The 20,667-nt window shown below is 43.8% G+C and overlaps 1 protein-coding gene across 1 annotated transcript in view; it reads left to right on the forward strand.

Moving 5' to 3' along the window:
* The window catches only part of LOC137094161 (endonuclease V-like), a 281,174-nt gene that overhangs the window by 43,167 nt on the left and 217,340 nt on the right, over positions 1 to 20,667 (forward strand). The window contains exon 2 of the mRNA XM_067459490.1: positions 9,970 to 10,141. Within this exon, the coding sequence (XP_067315591.1) occupies positions 9,970 to 10,141 (172 nt within the window). The remainder of the gene's footprint in view (positions 1 to 9,969; positions 10,142 to 20,667) is intronic.

A 20,667-nucleotide genomic window follows, 5' to 3' on the forward strand; every position in this document is an offset into this window, starting at 1 on the left:
CACTATGTTCAAAGTGTGTGTGTGGCCTGGTAAACTCTACATTATGGGGACAAAATGTCCCTATAAAGACGGCAATATCCTAAATCCTTGTCCTTGCGGGGACATTCTTCGGTCCCCATGAGGAAACAAGCTTATAAATCATACAGAAATCTTTTTTTTTTTTCTGTAAAAATGCAGAAAGTTTTGTGTGATGGTAGGTTTAGTGTAAGGGGAGAGAATATACATAGAAACAATCATGCCTATGTATACCCAGAGAGATAGTGAACCAGGCATGTGGGTATGAGTCTGTATGTGTGAGTGAACATGCAGAATAGAGTATAAGGGATGGATAAGACAGATGGAATCAGATACAGTATTTTACATTACAGTATGTTTGCTATGTGATACTGTAAACAGATTTCCATGGTAGAGGCTGCCACATTACTGTAACTCACACTTATAAAGCTCAACTACAGTAGATTCAGTCATATGGCACAGTGAGAACATTTACTCTATTGGCAGCAAACTCTGTTCTATAGCCCAGGACCTCATGGCTGTTTCATAACTTTATCACACCTTTTGATAACACACTGAATAGATACTATTACAAATATTATGGATTCAGTTGCATAAGTTAGGTAATGTAAGCACATTTTCTTATGTGGCATCTGTAGCCTGCGTTACTGTAGATAATTCAGCAACAAGGGTGATTTGAAACATGTATCTTCCATTGTATGCTGTTGAATGTGCTGATTGTTAAATGTACATTGATCATACCATTGTGTTTCGGTGATTAAACCAAATGTTATTATTACAATAATCTTGTGTTTGAAACAATGATAATGTGAACTGAAAATATGTGCAACTGAAAGTAAGCATAAGATCAGGTTTTGAAAGAATGACTAGCTGTGTAACAAATGTGATCAGTTTGGATTTTTGAGAGAGTTTTGAAAATGTACACCTTACTTGTGAAAATAGTACCAATAAAAATAACTAATGTTTTTGGATTTAATTTGTGAGAGAACTAAGAGAACTAGCACAGAAGACAAAGTCGCATGTTAATACTTTTATTTCAAAATGTATAATACTTACATAGTGCCTTAGTGCCCACCTCCTTTTTCAAAAATGCTGGTTTCTGGAAGTGTTTTTTCCACTCATTAAAAAATAAATAATAACAAACCATTATAAGACATGAAGCAGGCTAACAGCTACGACGTGAATCACAATACAACTGACAAAAAATGTATTTGAAAGACAAAAAGACACACACACACACACACACACATATATATATTATGCACATAAACATTACGATTGTTATTTGCATTGCTTCAGGGAGAGAGCAGATCTAAAGAGCTATTTTGTTGCATTGAATTTCTAATTTTCTGCATATTTTACTGTTGTAATGTAAACTGATTGCTTGGGCAGGAGCAAATACCACAGCAGACCTGTCTTTAAAGGCTTAAAATATATTATGTATATATTATATTATATTATATATATGTTGCACTCTGTTGTACATAAAAAATATCCTATTTTTATAGATAGATAGCTACATATTCATTAAAACCTCTAGGTTACTGGAGTAAAATTATTTAGTTTAAATGAAGTATGGGCATTTAAAAATGGTCATAAATGGAGTAAACAGAATATTCTTCAATGTTATTTATTTATTTTAATTAATACTTTCAATAATACTTTGCTACATCTGCACGTGCTCAGGTGGCATAATGATATATTGCTGAATTACGAACTTTAACTTTGAAATTATTAACTGTTGACCCCGCCTCTTGATGCTTCATTCTCTTATACTTAATTCCTTCATCAATAATCGCGCTGGGAAAAAGTAAACGAATGATTTGCTTGCCGAGTTATCCATCACGTGTTCGTATACGGCGTGTACAACTGTTTGCTTTGCCTATTGCTAGACGTGATTGGCAAACGGTTTGCCAGAATATACCCTGACCCAGCTGGGCACATGCTGACGTCGACCGCTCCGAGCGATTCTCGATATATATTCATGACATAAAGCTCATTCAGTCCAATCCCTGCGCTGTAGTATGCATACAAGATAATTCAGTTAATATGCATGAGACAGTCACTTCTGTCAGGCTCGTCTTCCATCATTATTGTAGAGATATGGTGGGGAAGTTTTGGAAGCAGCGTGCGGAAAAGTCACGGAGGAAAGCTAGGCGTTGTGCTGATACGAAGTAACGTAAAGGGTGCCGAGTGAGCTGTAACCGGCGCCGTCTGTGGAAGCCTTTGCTACAAAGGCTCGGTAAAGTAAAATTCACCTGAGGAATCGCACGCCGAACCTGCAAGCGTTGACTATATATGTCAGGAGTGCAAAATAACCAATCTGTAATCTGTAGGCCAATGAACAAAAGCCACGTCCTCTCCGTTTTATTTGTCGTCACAGCCATGCACTAAACCGCATGTGCTCGGGCTCTTAGTGAAACAGTGTGCTGCATATTTGGACAAATATAGATTTAGCTGCCGAGTGATAGACAGCGCGGATCGTCACGGCAACCCAGCGCGCGTCGCTCTGCTTCAGATGCGCGGTCGAGACTTGCCTCAAACCCCTTCGCTTTTACCCCGATCTAGAATTACACATCTCTATCACATCGCATGTTGGGTGGTTCACGGTCTCTTATCACGTCGGCGCGTTGTTCATCTTGCCAAACAGCGTGCATATTTGGACAAATATAGTTTTATCACGTTTGCAAAATATTTCGTCATGCAGAATAACATTTATTTTCATTTCTCACTGAATTATGCTGGTTTGAACTTTGAAGAGCTGAATGATTTGCGATCTCTGCTGCACGCCACTCATAGCTCTCTCATTCGCTGTACTCATCCCTCATTTAATCTCTCTGTGGTAAACAATGCCAACGTGAACCAAGAACATGTCTCAGAACCGCTCAGCACCTACTGACAGACACTCCCCTATTTATGCAAACATTCCCTCTTTCCACACAATACCATCCCACCTTTTCACAGTCGACCACTCCCCTTTTAACAAGCTTTTTCAAATCGAAGGTGTGAAAAAACACCGCTGCAGCAGGGGGGTTTCATGACCCTTTAAGTTTTGTTTTGGAAAAAGCCTTTCTTTCGTTTTGTACAAATTGTCTCTTAATTTTAATAAAGGTTTCTTCAGCCAATTGCATGTATTTAATAAATAAAAAGGAAATAAGTAGACTATGAGGTCGCGGAAGCAATGAACAGTTCTCATGAACTGGAGCACGTCTCAAATAAACTGAAACTCAGCAGGCTTGCCTCACAGACATGAGAAATATGTAGCCTTATATGTGTAGAAACGAAAAGATTTAAATAAGCATGGTGCAGTGTTCAGAACTTACATGGTAAACAACCAGCTTGATACAGATGGATCACGGCGATGGGCCTGAGCAGGACGTTAAAGCTTAAGGGATTTTTTTTGTACCTTGCTGAATATGATCGGGTGAAAGCACATTTTAAATAGGTAGCACTTATTCACACACGTAATTGTTCTCTCTAATGCATTCAAACACATCTTGTAGTGCTTACCTGCTTATTTAGGTGAGTTTTAGGTGAGATAATATAACAAGAGTCTATAAGGGGGGAATTCCCCCATTTTCAGAAATAATCAATTCCCCGAATGAATGTCTGTAAAATTCCCTATTAAAAATTCTATATGATAAAAAGAAGGCTTCAAATATGTCGGTATCTGTGATCAGATCGGCAGATACTGCTTCCCGTGATCAGCGATCGGCTCCAAAAATCATGATCTGAGCACCCTTATTGTTTAGGAAGGATGGCATTGGCATGTAGTAGCTTGCATTATTTTATTTTTTTGGATCTGATGTAGTTGGTTCCTCAACTACATCAGATGTTCATAATATTAACAGATGTTCATAATATTAACAGAAAAAAAACCTTGCCATAGTTTTGTCCTTTGTGACAGTAGCCAGTTTTGGTGTAACAAGTTTTACATATAGCTGCCATTTATTAAATGTAATCAGTGTTTTAAGAGGCTACATCTCATTAAGCTGATCTGATGTGTGTTCGTCTGCCTAACCCCTTTGTTTGGAATCATTTTATTTTACTCTGCTTTATTTTGGAAAGATGGCCTACAGTAGCCTTGTTATCTCATTTTTAAAAATAAATAAACACTTGGTGGTTCTTCAAGATCTTGACTCTAGCCTATTTCTAGAGTTTTTTTCTCTCAATACAGTTAATTTAGAGTTAGTTTAATTTCTACAAATGGTGCAAACTCTGCAAGAGTATAGATAAAAGATTCCCATTACCCTGCCATTCTGTGATCAGCAGTGCTTGGCAATCGGCAGATCATGATCTTGGTGATCAGTAATCAGTGATCGGCCCCCAAAATGCTGATTGGAGCATCTCTAGCTTTAATTCTTTGTGACATTGATTCATCATGGTGCTGAAAGCATTCTTAAGAAATGTTGGCCCATATTGATAGGATAGCACCTTGCAGTTGATGTAGATTTGTGGGATGCACATCCAGGGCACGGAGCTCCTGTTCCACCACATCCCAAAGATGCTCTATTGGTTTAAGATCTGGTGACTGTAGGGGCCATTTTAGTACAGTGAACTCATTGTCATGTTCAAGAAACCAATTTGAAATGATTCGAGCTTTGTGACATATTGCATTATCCTGCTGGAAGTAGCCATCAGAGGATGGGTACATGGTGGTCATAAAGGAATGGACATGGTCAGAAACAATGCTCAGGTAGGCCGAGGCATTTAAACGATGCCTAATTGGCACTAAGGGGCCTAAAGTGTGCCAAGAAAACATCCCCCACACCATTACACCACCACCAGCCTGCAAAGTGGTAACAAGGCATGATGGATCCATGTTCTCATTCTGTTTATGGCAAATTCAGACTCTACCTGAATGTCTCAACAGAAATCGAGACTCATCAGATCAGGCAACATTTTTCCAGTCTTCAACTGTCCAATTTTGGTGAGCTTGTGCAAATTGCAGCCTCTTCTTCCTATTTGTAGTGGAGATGAGTGGTACCCGGTGGGGGTCTTCTGCTGTTGTAGCCCATCCGCCTCAAGGTTGTGTGTGTTGTGGCTTCACAAATGCTTTGCTGCATACCACGGTTGTAATGAGTGGTTATTTCAGTCAAAGTTGCTCTTCTATCAGCTTGAATTAGTCTGCACATTCTCCTCTGACCTCTAGCATCAACAAGCCATTTTCGCCCACAGGACTTCCACATACTGGATGTTTTTTTCCCTTTTCACACCTTTCTTTGTAAACCCTAGAAATGGTTGTGCATTAAAATCCCAGTAACTGAGCAGATTGTGAAATACTTAGACTGGCCCATCTGGCACCAACAACCATGCCATGCTCAAAATCATGCTTAAATCACCTTTCTTTCCCATTCTGACATTCAGTTTGGAGTTCAGGAGATTGTCTTGACCAGGACCTCACTAGGGCTGTCAACGAATATTCTAAATTCGAATATATATTCGAATAGTCTTTAAAAAACGAATTTCGAAGGTGAAAATCAATATTCGAATAAAAAAAATAAAAAAAAACGGGGAAAAATCCCCCGCCGCGTTAGAGGCGTGGCTGTCTGCTTTGCGAGTGAGCGCGCACATGGGGGTTCAGGGACAGGTCATAGAGTCACTGCGTCTTGCAGTGAAGATGGCAGAAAGTGCAGAGCCCAACTCGACCGCAGCAGAGAAAGAGATTTTAACTCCATAATCTAAAAAGGATTTTGGTCAGTAGGAGGTAAAATTGTTGAACCGCGAGATAAAGTTATATGCAAGCTATGTAAGATAAAGTTAGCATACCACGCCTCATTTTATTTAACATTAAACAGAAGCATTACTAAAGTGTAGGCTACTGTACTGACTGAAGAGATATTGCATGAATAAAGGATAAATGCACTGCTTTCACTGGTGTGATTATTTACCATGGCAGAGCTAGATCGGAGCGCTCAATATGCTGTAAAACTTTGATTAATATTAATAATATTTGTTTCAATTACTGAATGAAGCCTGCTATATTTGGGTCTCGCGACCTTAAATTGCTTGCACAAAACTGTTCATTTAAACTGTTATCCGCAGTGAGGACGAGAGAGCGCGCGCACACTCTGTGGTCTTGGCCATTAGTTAATTTATATATAATAATAATAATAATAATAATAATATAATGATAACAATCTACTTGTTTTTGTTTAAATAATACATTGTCAAATATGTTTAAACTTAAATAGACAAACTATACAAGTAGTTAATGTCTCTGTAATAATTTGTCCTATTATTGACGTAATGCGCGTCATTGACAAAATGCAAGCCCAGATGTTCGAATAGTTCGAATATTCGTGTTTGTTTTTGAGGGAATATTCAAACGTCCTTTTTGAGCAATTTTGACAGCCCTAGACCACACCCCTAAATGCATTGAAGCAACTGCCATGTGATTGGTTGATTAGATAATTGCATTAATGAGAAAATGAACAAGTGTTCCTAATAATCATTTAAGTGAGTGTAGATGTCTTCAGGTCAAGACTATTATCAAACACGTGAAGTTTGCGGTAGATCAGACATTGTATGCCAGGGGTCACCAAGTATATTTGGCCGTGGGCCAAAAAAAAAATGCCACTAGATGGCGGGCCAGAATATAGTCAAGGGATAATTTAATAAATAAATAAATAAATAAATAAAAATAACTCAAAACATAAAAGAGGATTTGAATAAGCCCATTATTGGCATGTTTGAATAAGCCCATTATTGGCATGTTTGATTGCTCTTAAAGGACAACTCCGGTGAGAAATGAATCTAGGGGTAATTAACAGATGGTTACCAAGTAGATCATTCTCTGGGATGTGTTTTCATGAAAGTCGAATGTAAAGAGTTTTGTCTCTAAAAACAGATTAGCTTATAGCGCTTGTCTATGGGGCACAGGGTAGACACAGGGTAGTAAAATTAAATCGCTAGTTAATACCACTAACAAGGCTCAAAATATCCTCACACTAACACGGTAGCAAAATGAGGTTCCCTACATGCAAACCGAAGCATTGAGAATGTTGTAAGTGTACAAACAGTTTAATAAGAAGATACTTTATAAACAAGGGCATTACGCGTTCACGGACAGGCGCCATCTTGAAAAACAGTCTCGACTAATCGATCCACGAGCGCTGTTCTAAGTGAGCTGGTCGATAGGAATTAAGTTTGTGAAATGTAATAACATGGACATTTTTATTTGATTTTTTTTTCTCTCTGTTGCATTCAGTGTTTTCTTCCAGAAACAACAGACCATATGATATTCCATGTCACAGTTCATCACTTAGAACAGCGCTCGTGGCTCGACGATTCCTCGGAGTTTTCCAAGATGGTGCCTGTCCGTGAACGCGTAATGCGCTGTGTTTATAAAGTATCTTCTTATTAAACTGTTTGTACACTTACAAAGTTCTCAATGCTTCGGTTTGCATGTAGGGACCCTCATTATGCTACTGTATTAGTGTGAGGCTATTTTTAGCCTTGTTAGTGGTATTAACTAGCGATTTAATTTCACTACCCGGTGCCCCATAGACTAGTGTTATAAGCTAATCTGTTTTTAGAGATAAAACTCTTTACATTCGATTTCCATGAAAACGCATCGCAGAGAACGATCTAGTCTGTAACCATCTATTAATTACGCCTAGGTTCATTTCTCACCGGAGTTGTCCTTTAACTATGTTTTATTATTTCCACTTTCCATATTGTGAATTATACATGTATTTTAATTACCGTATTTTCCGGACTATAAGTCGCACTTTTTTTCATAGTTTGGCTGGTCCTGCGACTTATAGTCAGGTGCGACTTATATATCAAATTTAATTCATACTGACTGACAAGAATAAACATATAGCCGCGAGAATGCGCTCTATGCTACTCCTGTAGCCTAATATTTACTTATAGACAACAACTTTGAAAGACTGAACACAAACAAAATGCCCCCATAAAGAAAATCTTATTCTGCAAAATACAAACAGCATGTAGTAAAATATGCAGCGGAGAACGATTCACACAGGGTTCGTCTCGCGCGGCTGAGCCTCTCCCGGCAGAGAGTTCAAGCATCTGTGGACTCGTTCCTTCAGCTCTGGCCATCTTGCTTACAGTCCACAAGTAGATTTCTTTTTCTTCTTCATCACAATTAAAGTAACCTCTGTTTTTCGCCAGTCTCTTACAAGTTTCTCACTCACTTCAAACTGTCTTTCTTCTGCTCGGGTTATGCAGTTAAGCGGGCACGAGCGAGTGCACGCGAGTGGGTGCTCACATGCGCGCGCGGCTCCAGCTCTTCCCTAATGCGACTTATAGTCCAGTGCGACTAATATATGTTTTTTTCCGCGTCATGACGCATTTTTTGACTGATGCGACTTATACTCCGGAGCGACTTATAGTCCAGAAAATACCGTAGCTTGTTACACATATGGACCTATATGATGTCTATGCTTCTCTATCCGTCATCGTGTTAAACCTACCAATAGCACAACAGGAGGATAAGCCAGTCTGTGATTGGTTCCCTCAAAAGTGTAACAGAAGCAGTAGAAATGAATGTACAGGTTTCCAGACGAAATCAAATTGCAGGGCGAAATCAAATCACTAGCAGATCAGGCTGGGCTTACCCAGTCTAGTTTATAAGTAAATTTAATAATAAAGTTTATAATAAACTTCCATAAAATTTAGACACGCATCTTACTCTTACCTGACACGAATATTAAAATCATCGCTGCAGTTTCTGTGATTTTACTCTATTTGTTAATTTTTTAATGAACATTTACATATATATATACAGTCTTGTTCAAAATAATAGCAGTACAATGTGACTAACCAGAATAATCAAGGTTTTTCGTATATTTTTTTATTGCTACGTGGCAAACAAGTTACCAGTAGGTTCAGTATATTGTCAGAAAACAAATGAGACCCAGCATTCATGATATGCACGCTCTTAAGGCTGTGCAATTGGGCAATTAGTTGAATTAGTTGAAAGGGGTGTGTTCAAAAAAATAGCAGAGTGGCATTCAATCACTGAGGTCATCAATTTTGTGAAGAAACAGGTGTGAATCAGGTGGCCCCTATTTAAGGATGAAGCCAACACTTGTTGAACATGCATTTGAAAGCTGAGGAAAATGGGTCGTTCAAGACATTGTTCAGAAGAACAGCGTACTTTGATTAAAAAAAGTTGATTAGAGAGGGGAAAACCTATAAAGAGGTGCAAAAAATGATAGGCCTATTTATCGCATACCAGGGATCATGGATCAGTTTGCATATGTTAAAATACTTGAAGAGGTCATGTTGCCCTATGCTGAAGAGGACATGCCCTTGAAACGGTTGTTTCAACAAGACAATGACCCAAAACACACTAGTAAACGGGCAAAGTCTTGGTTCCAAACCAACAAAATTAATGTTATGGAGTGGCCAGCCCAATCTCCAGACCTTAATCCAATTGAGAACTTGTGGGGTGATATCAAAAATGCTGTTTCTGAAGCAAAACCAAGAAATATGAATGAATTGTGGAATGTTGTTAAAGAATCATGGAGTGGAATAACAGCTGAGAGGTGCCACAAGTTGGTTGACTCCATGCCACACAGATGTCAAGCAGTTTTAAAAAACTGTGGTCATACAACTAAATATTAGTTTAGTGATTCACAGGATTGCTAAATCCCAGAAAAAAAAAAAAAAAAATGTTTGTACAAAATAGTTTTGAGTTTGTACAGTCAAAGGTAGACACTGCTATTTTTTTGAACACACCCCTTTCAACTAATTGCTCAATTGCACAGCCTTAAGAGCGTGCATATCATGAATGCTGGGTCTCATTTGTTTTCTGAGAATCTACTGAACCTACTGGTAACTTGTTTGCCACGTAGCAATAAAAAATATACTAAAAACCTTGATTATTCTGGTTAGTCACATTGTACTGCTATTATTTTGAACAAGACTGTATATATATAAATGAATATGCATCTGTGTGTGTGTGTGTGTGTGTGTGTTTAGTGAACAGGCACGTCTTAGGGAGAGTGTGAAGGAAGAGGACACAGAGGATTGGCAGAGGAGTCCAGACTTCAGTGGGTTGGAGCGAGTGGGAGGAGTCGATCTGTCATTTATTAAGGACAGTGACATCAATGCCTGCGCTCATCTTGTGGTGCTTACATACCCTCATATGAAGGTTCATATTTTCAATACACTTGTGTAATATATCTGTAACGGCAAAATAATTAACTCTGTTGCTTCACTGAATAAGAGACAAACATTGGCCAATTATAATTATAAAGGTTTATTTCTTGCAAGAAAGAGCCACATTCAACACAGTCATCAGTGACTGCATCGAGTGTGAACTGAAGACATAACAGAAGTCCTAATCTTTTATACCCCCACTGTCAAAACAATCCCTCTCAGTAGTTTTCCACACATGGTAAGAGTGTTAAACACAGCGCAGAAGTGTCCTGCATGGCAGAGACACATATTAGCTCCTGTATGAATGTAAACACACTTTAAATAATCAATATTCTTCATCAGTGATTATAATTTTCCCATAACAATTCCCCCTTTTTATCAAACCTGATAATCTTACAAGAAAATTAATACATGTATATCATAGTAAAACTTAAAACTAAAGCTTAAAATTTCTAAAACTGATTATATTGATCAAAATACATTAAAAACTTAAAGAATAAAGATTAAATGTTAAACTAATTCAAACCTAAATAGTAAAATGTTAAAACTGAAGATTAATTATGATAATAATAAAATATGGTTAAGAAAACAAGCAAATTCAAGTCACATCACACTTATCACACTTATACCCTTAGGGCCCTATTTTAACGATCTGAAACGCAAGTGTTAAAGCGCGAAGCGCAAGTAACTTTGTGGGCGGGTCTCTGCGCTTTTGCTATTTTCCCGGCAGGATAAATGGCTCTTTTGCACCCAGCGCAAATCTAAAATGGGTTGGTCTGAAGTAGCTTCATTATTCATAGGTGTGGTTAGGGCGTAACGTGAATAAACCAATCAGAGCGTCATCCAACATTCCCTTTAAAAGCAGGTGCGCAAGTTCCATTATGGATTGCTATTATTATGGCGTATTTAACAGGCGCACGCCAGGAGCGATTCACAGCCGAGGAGACTGATGTTCTTGTAAGAGCAGTGAAAGACAGATCTTGTGTTGTATGGGGATGGGAGAAACCCACCCAAAATAGCGTCGGTTAAACAGGCGTCGGTTAAACAGTTTTTTCAGTTTTACAGTCGATTTTTTTTTTCCTGGTTCTTGACGGACAAACCAATTTGTCAGATGTCCTTATATACATATATGTCTTGCCACTATTGGGCTAGATTTATGCCTATTTTTTCACATCTTCGTGGCACACCACAATGATTTCCGTCATCTCATGTGTTAATATTTTTTTAGTGTAACAATTTATGATTTGCAAAAATAACTGTTGGATCTGTGTAGATTACATGAGCAAAGTGTATGCGCGTTGTGCTCGCTATATATTATGGTCAAGCATGCGCCCTTGAAATAGCATAATGAAAAATGCGCAACGCGCCTCTGACTTTAGACTAGGTTTTTTTTGGTCAGTGGCGCAATTGTTTAATGGAACAGCAAAATAGCACCAGGGATTGTTTGCGCCGGAACACGGCTCCTTTTTTGCGCTGAACCGCCCAGGGAGCGCAAGTTCATTCACAAGTTTAGCGACGTGCTTCTGTGGAGGGAAAAGCGCGGTTTGCGCGGGTGCAAAATAAGAATGACACATGCGTCGGCGAACAAAGTCAATTGCGCTGGGTGCAAGATAGGGCCCTTAATCTCTTATTTTCCACATAAATGATCACTCTCTTAAATTTGTGAAAGAAGTAAGAAAATATGCATTGGCTATTTTTCCTAGTTATAGTCTCTATTTTGTAGCAAGCATAGTATAGTCATCTAAGTCTTTTTATACCACCCAGACTAAAGTCAGAAGAAAACATATTCCTTAGGTTTCTCGTCATTAGGACCACCTAAGTCATTAATTATGTCATAAAAGTTGTCCATCCATTTGTTATATTCGTCATGTACCGTCACCATAGCCATTTAAGGCATTACAATTGATTTCACTAGTCTTCTCACAAGTCCTGCTACACATTGAAAAACCCATGGTAAACATATCAATATCAAACAATTACAGCCATGATTGGCTATACAGTGTATCCTAACATCCCCCTAGGCTTGCTATCTGTTAAGTCACTTCATATTACTGTTGCAGTTAGCATTGGATTCTGAAGAAAATGTAGACGAGATATGGATCATCTTTAGCCGTTCACGGCATATTTATTTTTCTCTAGCTGACGACACATCAGTCTCACGGTCAGACAGCTTTTAGTCAGAGACTACCATAAATCAATTGGGACAAATATCCTCATTACGCAAACGCGTCTTTTTTCTTTTCTTTCAGCATACACTTTCAGTGCCCCCTTGTGGCATACACATATGCATAACAGAGAACAGTATAACATTACATTTTATACAACTGAGGACATAATGAACATATTTTAACACCCCCACTTGTACTCAGGTTGCTATACAGACAAAAACAAAAAGTAGAATGAATGTGGACCTCTGTCATACACATATCAATCTCCAAAAAGAGCACCTGCAAACCTAATCAGTTTCAACTTATTTACAAGTCAGACGAAACTTTCAGGTGCTCTTTTCTCCGAAAAGAGCACCTGCAAACCTAATCAGTTTCAACTTATTTACAGGTTTGGTCATTACATCAGCAATCATGTTATCAGTAGAACAATACATCACTCTTTCCTCATTCACAGTAGACCTGATGAAATGATACTTTATGTCTATGTGCTTGCATCTTCGTCTGTTTACGTTTTTTTTTGGCAAGAGCGATTGTTCCCTGATTGTCCTCATGTACTACAGTTTGTGTGTATTTGTAGTTATCTATACCTCCCAGTAAATGCTCTAGGTATAAACACTCTTGTATGGTTGAAGCCAGCGCCATATACTCCGCTTCGCATGTTGATGGTGCAACAGTTGGCTGCTTTCTAGTCTTCCATGAGACTAGAGAGCTGTTCTGACTAAGTCTCACACAGTATCCCGTAGTACTGCGCCTATTACTGGTATCAGCTGCCGATAGTTGATTGGTGGAACAATCGGCTATCGGCAAAAATCCACACCGATAGTTTTTCCGGGTTGCGTGCATTGCTGGAGTGGCTGAGAAGAGTGTGCTGCCCTTACACAGTATGAGAGCGTTGAGAAGGGTCTGCTGGCGTTATACAGTACGATAGCGGCCTCTAGAGGCGGAGTGAAAATCATCACTGGTGCCTCGTTTTTTATTTGTTTTGACACATGATGCTGCGGAGAGCACACAAGTCACTAGGACTGCTGAAACATCAGATGCACATTTAAATCACAGACAGCGAAAAGGTATGTATACACAACACTAGAGTACAGTACATGTTATATCATTATAAAATAATTAATTTGTTGAGTAGATGCTGCAGTAATAGAGAAATAACAGCATTATGTTTGTTGCTGTTGAGGCTGAGATGACGCTATTAGTGTCTCAAGCTGTTAAAACAATGCAACAAAAATAAACGCAAGTCCGACCCAAATGTTTAATGTAATCTATTTGCATTAGTTAGTTAGTTAGTCAGTTTATTTATCCCCGTAGGGAAAGTACATTTGCTCCATACTCACACAGACATTTAAGATTTCATAATTGGCATATACAATCATAATTTAAAAACTAGTAAATCGACTTTAGTTAGTTATCCAACTGGTCGCTTTTATGCATTCATTAGCTGGTGATTTTTAAAGCTAGTGGGTAGTGATGTGTCGTTCATGAACGATTTGTTCATTTTTAACAAATCTTTAATATGACTCTGGACTACCGAGTTGTCTCAGAGAGTTATTCGTTCATTTTGTGTTGACCGCGCATGCGCATTACGCAACATATGGGCTCTGAATCAGCTTTGAATCTCCATATGATTATTAGTTCTTACGAGTCTTTCGGGTTTGAGTCTTTCGTTCTTCCTGTTAGTCCCATAGAGTCTATGCTGTCAGTAACGGAAGCAGAAAAGATTCGTTCTTTTGAGTCTCGAGTTTGAGTCTTTCGTTCTTCCTGTTAGTCCCATGCTGTATGCTGTGTGTGTGTGTGTGTGTGTGTGTGTGTGTGTGTGTGTGTGTGTATGTATGTGTATATATATATATATATATATATATATATATATATATATATATATATATATATATATATATATATATATATATATATATTGTGACGAGCACTCCCAGAGGAATCAGCGTCGCCCTTGCAACCAACGGAGAACACCTGCACGTCCTCGTCACCGGCTGATCGGTCACAGCTGCTCCCCATCAGCCCGCATGCTCTTAAGGAGCACACGTTGCACTGAGAAGGGGCGCTTGAAGTAAATGCAACGCTGTGCTAATCTCTCTATCATCTCTTCACAGAAAGCAGCGAGTGACCGACAGCCCAACCACTTTAGAGCACGTCTGGGCACCCACTTTCACTTCCCCCAGAAGCGGAGAGCACGACGAGCACACCGGAAGCACAGGCCACCTGAACCCGGAGCAGCACACTTTCACCAGGCACCTCACCCTCCTCAATAAAACCACCCTCCGGGGCTTTGATTTTCACATACCTCTTGTCGAGTGATTCTTCACCCCGTGACAGTGGTGGAGAATGCGGGCAAGTCAGTGAAGAATCACCGACGAGATCACCGCTCCAACACCAAAAAAAAAAAAAAAAAAAATTCCCCTCTTTCTCTCTGTTTATTTCACCAGCACCACCGAAGGCGGCGCGCGCGTCCCCGCGATGGAGGACGTCTTACAACGCCTCGCTGAAGTAAGCATCCGCCAGCAGCAAATAGCTGAACATCTCGCCACTCGCCTGGGTCGGACGGAGGATGAACTCGCCGCCATCCGGGCGACTGCAGCACAGCGGGCTCCGCTGCCAGAGCCTCGGGCGCAGGCCATCCGCCTGTTACCCAAGATGACAGCTGATGACGACGTAGAGGCCTTCCTCCAGGTCTTCGAAAACACCGCCCACCGAGAGGGATGGCCCGCGGGCGAGTGGGCACGCGCGCTGGCCCCCCTCCTCACCGGTGAAGCACAGAGAACTTACTTTTCGCTCCCCCTGACGAGCGCCGACAGTCATGTCACCGTTAAGCGAGAGATCCTGGCGAGGCTGGGCCTCTCCCCGGTGTGCGCGGCCCAACAGTTCCATGAGTGGGAATACAAGCCCCGGGTGCCAGCCCGTGCCCAGGCTGCCGAACTCAGCCGCATCGCTCAGCACTGGCTGTTAGAAGGAAGTCCCACCGCAGCGCAAGTAGCGGAACGGGTGGTCGTCGATCGCCTCCTGCGCGCCCTGCCTCGCGCCCAACGACAAGCCGTCGGCATGAGGAACCCACGTGGCGTCCAGGAACTAGTGGACGCGATCGAGCTGGCGGATGCTGTCCATTCCAGCGGGGCCGGGGACCGCCTGCCGCCATTTCCCCGGAGGGTGGTCCAGGAGCGACGCCCGCTCGAAGGCACCGCGCGACCAATCAGCAGGCCGACGGTTCCCCCGCCACGAGACGAGCCCATGCCAAGTGCAGATACACCATCACCTCCGCGAGCCTGGCTGGCAGGCTGCATCCTCCATCAACGAGTGCCGGCGGGAGCCCCCGAAGCAGAGGTGAAGGTTGATGGGAAGCGGCTCCGGGCGCTGTTGGACTCAGGCAGCGCGGTCACCCTCATGCAGTCGCGTCTGTGTGCCCGTCGAAGCGGCCCGGAAAATTTCCTACCGATCACATGTGTGCACGGAGACACTCGCCAAGTACCGGCCCGGGAGATGGTCATTTCGTCCCCCCAGGGGACCTGGCCGGTGGAAGTAGGCCTGGTGAAGGACCTGCCGGTGGCCGTGCTGCTTGGAAGGGACTGGCCCGGCTTCGAGAAGCTACTGTCTGCCTCTACGCAGCCTGCCAGCCAAAAGGGGAATCGTCGAAGACCGAGGCGGCCGTCTGGACCCCGCCGCCAACCCGCCTTGCTCGTCTCCGACAGTGGGAGAGAAGGTGAGACCCCCTCCCAATCTACTAATCTGTTTTATGATGTGTACCAACAGGCTGCTGGAGGGGGCTCTTTCGCCAAGGAACAGCGGGAGGACGACCGACTCAAGCACTGTTGGGGCCAGGTGCGAGTAGTAGATGGAGAAGACGTCCTCCCCCGGCCTCACCCTCTCCCACATTTTGTTGTCAAGAATGGCCTGCTGTATTGTGTCGCCCAGCGAAGGGGGGAGGAGAAAAAATTACTAGTTGTACCTCGGGCCAAGACCGAGACAATCCTGGAACTGGCCCATTCCCACCCCATGGCAGGCCACTTCGCGGCAGCCAATACCGCTCAACGCATCCGCGATCGCTTCCATTGGCCGGGCCTGGACGCCGAAGTAAAGCGGTTTTGCCAAGCCTGCCCGACCTGTCAGGCCACGTCGCCCAGGACTCCTCCCCCCAGCCCACTCATCCCGCTGCCGATTATCGAGGTGCCCTTCGAGCGGATTGGAATGGACATCGTGGGGCCGTTGCCTAAGTCTGCCCGAGGGCACGAGCACATCCTGGTCATCGTCGACTATGCCACCCGGTACCCAGAAGCAGTTCCCCTACGGAAGGCCACCGCGAAGTCCATCGCCCAGGAGCTGTTTCTGCTGGCCAGCCGAGTCGGCCTTCCTTCGGAAATCCTGACTGACCAGGGAACCCCCTTCATGTCCCGGCTAATGGCAAACCTCTGCCGGCTGCTGCGGGTGAAGCAGTTGAGGACCACCGTCTACCATCCCCAAACCGATGGGCTCGTAGAGAGATTTAACCAGACCCTCAAGCAAATGCTCCGGCGCGTGGCTGCAGAGGACAAGCGGGATTGGGACCTCATGATCCCCTACGTGCTTTTCGGGATCCGCGAAGTGCCCCAGGCCTCAACTGGCTTCACCCCCTTCGAAACTCCTGTTTGGCCGTCAACCTCGGGGCCTCTTGGACGTGGCCCGGGAAGCGTGGGTGCAGCAGCCGGCCCCTCATCGGACCATCGTTGAACATGTCCGGCAAATGAGGGAACGGATCGACCGAGTGATGCCGTTAGTCCGGGAACACCTCACCAGGGCCCAACAGGCGCAGCAACGTCTCTACGACCGGGCAGCACAACCACGGGAGTTCCAACCGGGAGACCGCGTCATGGTCCTGGTCCCCAGCTCCGCCTGCAAATTTCTGGCCTCCTGGCAAGGACCCTACTCGGTGGTGGAGAGGATTGGGCCAGTCACATACCGCCTGAGACAGCCGGGACGACGGCAGGCAGAGCAACTCTACCACATCAACCTCCTGAAGAAATGGGTGGGGACCCGGGACCAGGTAGCTGCCCTAAGCCTCACCGAGCCCGTGGTTGTGGATGTCAACCCCCACCTGTCGGCTGCCCAGAAGACGGAGCTGCAGCACCTGGTCAGTCAGTTCCAGGATGTGTTCTCCTCCCAGCCCGGGCAGACCAACGTGCTTCAACACCACATCCGGACGGCCCCCGGGGTCGTCGTTAGGCAACGGCCCTACCGAGTCCCCGAGGCTCGTCGGCAGGCTATTGAGGAAGAGGTCCAACAAATGCTAAAGTTGGGGGTAATAGAACCATCCCGGAGTCCGTGGTCCAGCCCCATCGTGATGGTCCCAAAACCGGATGGCACCCTCCGCTTTTGTAACGACTTCCGCCGCCTGAACGAAGTCTCCGAATTCGACGGGTACCCCATGCCTCGAGTGGATGAACTGCTGGACCGCCTGGGGAGGGCCCGGTACATCAGCACGCTGGACCTCACCAAGGGTTATTGGCAGGTACCGCTCTCCGAGGCCGCCAAACCGAAGACCGCCTTTTCCACCCCCAGTGGCCATTGGCAGTACCGGACCCTTCCCTTCGGCCTGCACGGGGCCCCCGCAACGTTCCAGCGGATGATGGACATCCTCCTGCGGCCCCACCAGGCCTACGCGGCGGCCTATCTAGATGACGTCGTGGTCCACTCCGAGGCATGGGACGAACATCTGGATCGTCTGCGGAGGGTGCTCTCGGAGCTCCGGCGGGCTGGACTTACCGCCAACCCCCGAAAATGCCACCTAGCCCTCTCTGAGGCCAAGTACCTGGGTTTCCAGGTCGGACGAGGACTGATCCGGCCGCAAGAAAAGAAAGTTGAGGCCATCCACGCTGCCCCAAAACCCCGGACAAAGACCCAGGTACGAGCCTTCTTGGGGTTGGCGGGTTATTACCGATGTTTTATCCCCAACTTCTCCTCTTTAGCCGCCCCCCTGACAGACCTGACCAGGAAGGGGCAGCCGGAGAAAGTATGCTGGACCCCGTCGGCGGAAGAGGCCTTCTCCCAGGTCAAAGCAGCACTTACGTCCTCGCCGGTTCTCCGCGCCCCGGATTTTAGCTGCCCCTTCCTGCTGCAGACGGATGCCTCCGACACAGGACTGGGAGCGGTCCTCTCCCAAATTCAAGAAGGTGAGGAGCATCCGATAATTTACATCAGCAGGAAGCTGTCCCCGGCCGAGAGGAAGTACGCCGCCGTGGAGAAAGAAGCCCTGGCCATCAGGTGGGCAGTCCTGGAGCTCCGGTACTACCTCCTAGGCCGCAAGTTCACCCTGGTAACCGACCACGCGCCCCTACAGTGGATGGCCCGGGCCAAGGACACCAACGCCAGGGTGACTCGCTGGTTCCTAGCACTCCAGGACTTCCACTTTGAAGTTCGCCATCGAGCCGGGGCCGCCAACGCGAACGCCGATGGCCTCTCCTGGATCTGGACAGCTTACGCAGGTCTGTCAGGGGTCATTCCCCACCCTCCCCGACTTTCACCCCTACTCTCTACATGTCTTCACAGGACCAGAACGACGCTTAGGGGGGGGGGGGAATGTGACGAGCACTCCCAGAGGAATCAGCGTCGCCCTGGCAACCAACGGAGAACACCTGCACGTCCTCGTCACCGGCTGATCGGTCACAGCTGCTCCCCATCAGCCCGCATGCTCTTAAGGAGCACACGTTGCACTGAGAAGGGGCGCTTGAAGCAAATGCAACGCTGTGCTAATCTCTCTCTCATCTCTTCACAGAAAGCAGCGAGTGACCGACAGCCCAACCACTTTGGAGCACGTCTGGGCACCCACTTTCACTTCCCCCAGAAGCGGAGAGCACGACGAGCACACCGGAAGCACAGGCCACCTGAACCCGGAGCAGCACACTTTCACCAGGCACCTCACCCTCCTCAATAAAACCACCCTCCGGGGCTTTGATTTTCACATACCTCTTGTCGAGTGATTCTTCACCCCGTGACAATATATACACCATGGTCTGTTTTAATACTCGATTCTGATTGGAAGGTGTGCAGTAAAACCGTTTAATGCACAGGTAGTTCCAGTCAGTTTGATTACTAATAAACTGCCTTGCCTTGTCTACAGATGTACTAATTTGCCAACAGATCTAAACATTGGGTACAGCGTTTTTAAAACATTCAGAGATTCAGTCAGTCATTAATTCAAGGTCCACTCAACTGTCAACTTTCGGATGAGATACATTTGATTATTCATTAATAAAACATACCTGGTGATCAACAAAAATTTATTGGGAACATCTGGGTGTGTGTTGAGCTGTTGTAAAACTATTTTTGGTGAAACCATGTCAAGTTTAGGATTAGAGAATAGTTTCATTAGATAGCTAACACGGCAAGCAGCAGCAAATAACTTGTTAGCTGTCTTAAGATATGGATACATGGTTTATTGTAGGAATTACACAGCCATGTAGGCTATTTAATTCAAGTCATTAATCTCAAGTAACGGATAATGTATAGCGAGGCAGTTGTTATAGCAAATATTAACCCCTTCAGGCTGATTCAAGACCCCCTCCATGACTGACTGAATCTCTGAATGTTTTAAAAACGCTGCACCCAATGTTTAGATCTGTTGTGGTATTTATTCAAATTACCACATCTGTAATTAGATTATACACCGTTTGTCCATTTTAACAAAAAAAAAAAAAAAAAAAAAACACCTTGTAATACATTTTTTTGTTTGTCTTGATATAAGTAATAAATTCAGTAATTTTCATGGTGATATCTAAAGTTTAAACGTTTTACCCTATTCATGTGAGAAAAATAATGAATAGGCATATGAATAGGATATATTTGGGTCTTTTTCAGAAATTTCCCCTAATGGGACTCTTCTGGGCTTTTTTTTTTCTTACTCAGGACATTTTGAGGATACAAAATCAGTTGAGTTTGATTCTGTTGCAAATTGTTCACCCTTTTTTCCTAAAACGCCTGGACTAGTAGGCTATGTGCTTTCTTCAATAAAAATTAATACAGTTATGATGAAGCTAACTAGTTACTAGCAACCTAGTTATAATGAAGCTAACTAGTTACTAGCTAGCTAGTTATTAGTGAGCTAACATTATAAACATGTTTCTATTTAATAAGAAAGTCATTCGAACCTCAAAGTGTTAACCTGTCACCTCTGACCTTTAACAGCTGTCACAGCTCCAGGTGTAGATGGGATTTGGAACTGATTTGCTATAAGCTACTCCTGACTGGTCGAAATCTCATGCTACTTAGGACAAATGTAATGTACAGAAGTAGCTGCACTCAGGGCCGTACCCACCATTGAGGTCCCCGTGGTCCGGACCTCGGTAAGTTAATTCTCCGAGGTGTA

This window comes from Pseudorasbora parva, chromosome 12 (genome assembly GCF_024679245.1).
Source record: "Pseudorasbora parva isolate DD20220531a chromosome 12, ASM2467924v1, whole genome shotgun sequence".
Lineage (NCBI taxonomy): Eukaryota > Metazoa > Chordata > Actinopteri > Cypriniformes > Gobionidae > Pseudorasbora > Pseudorasbora parva.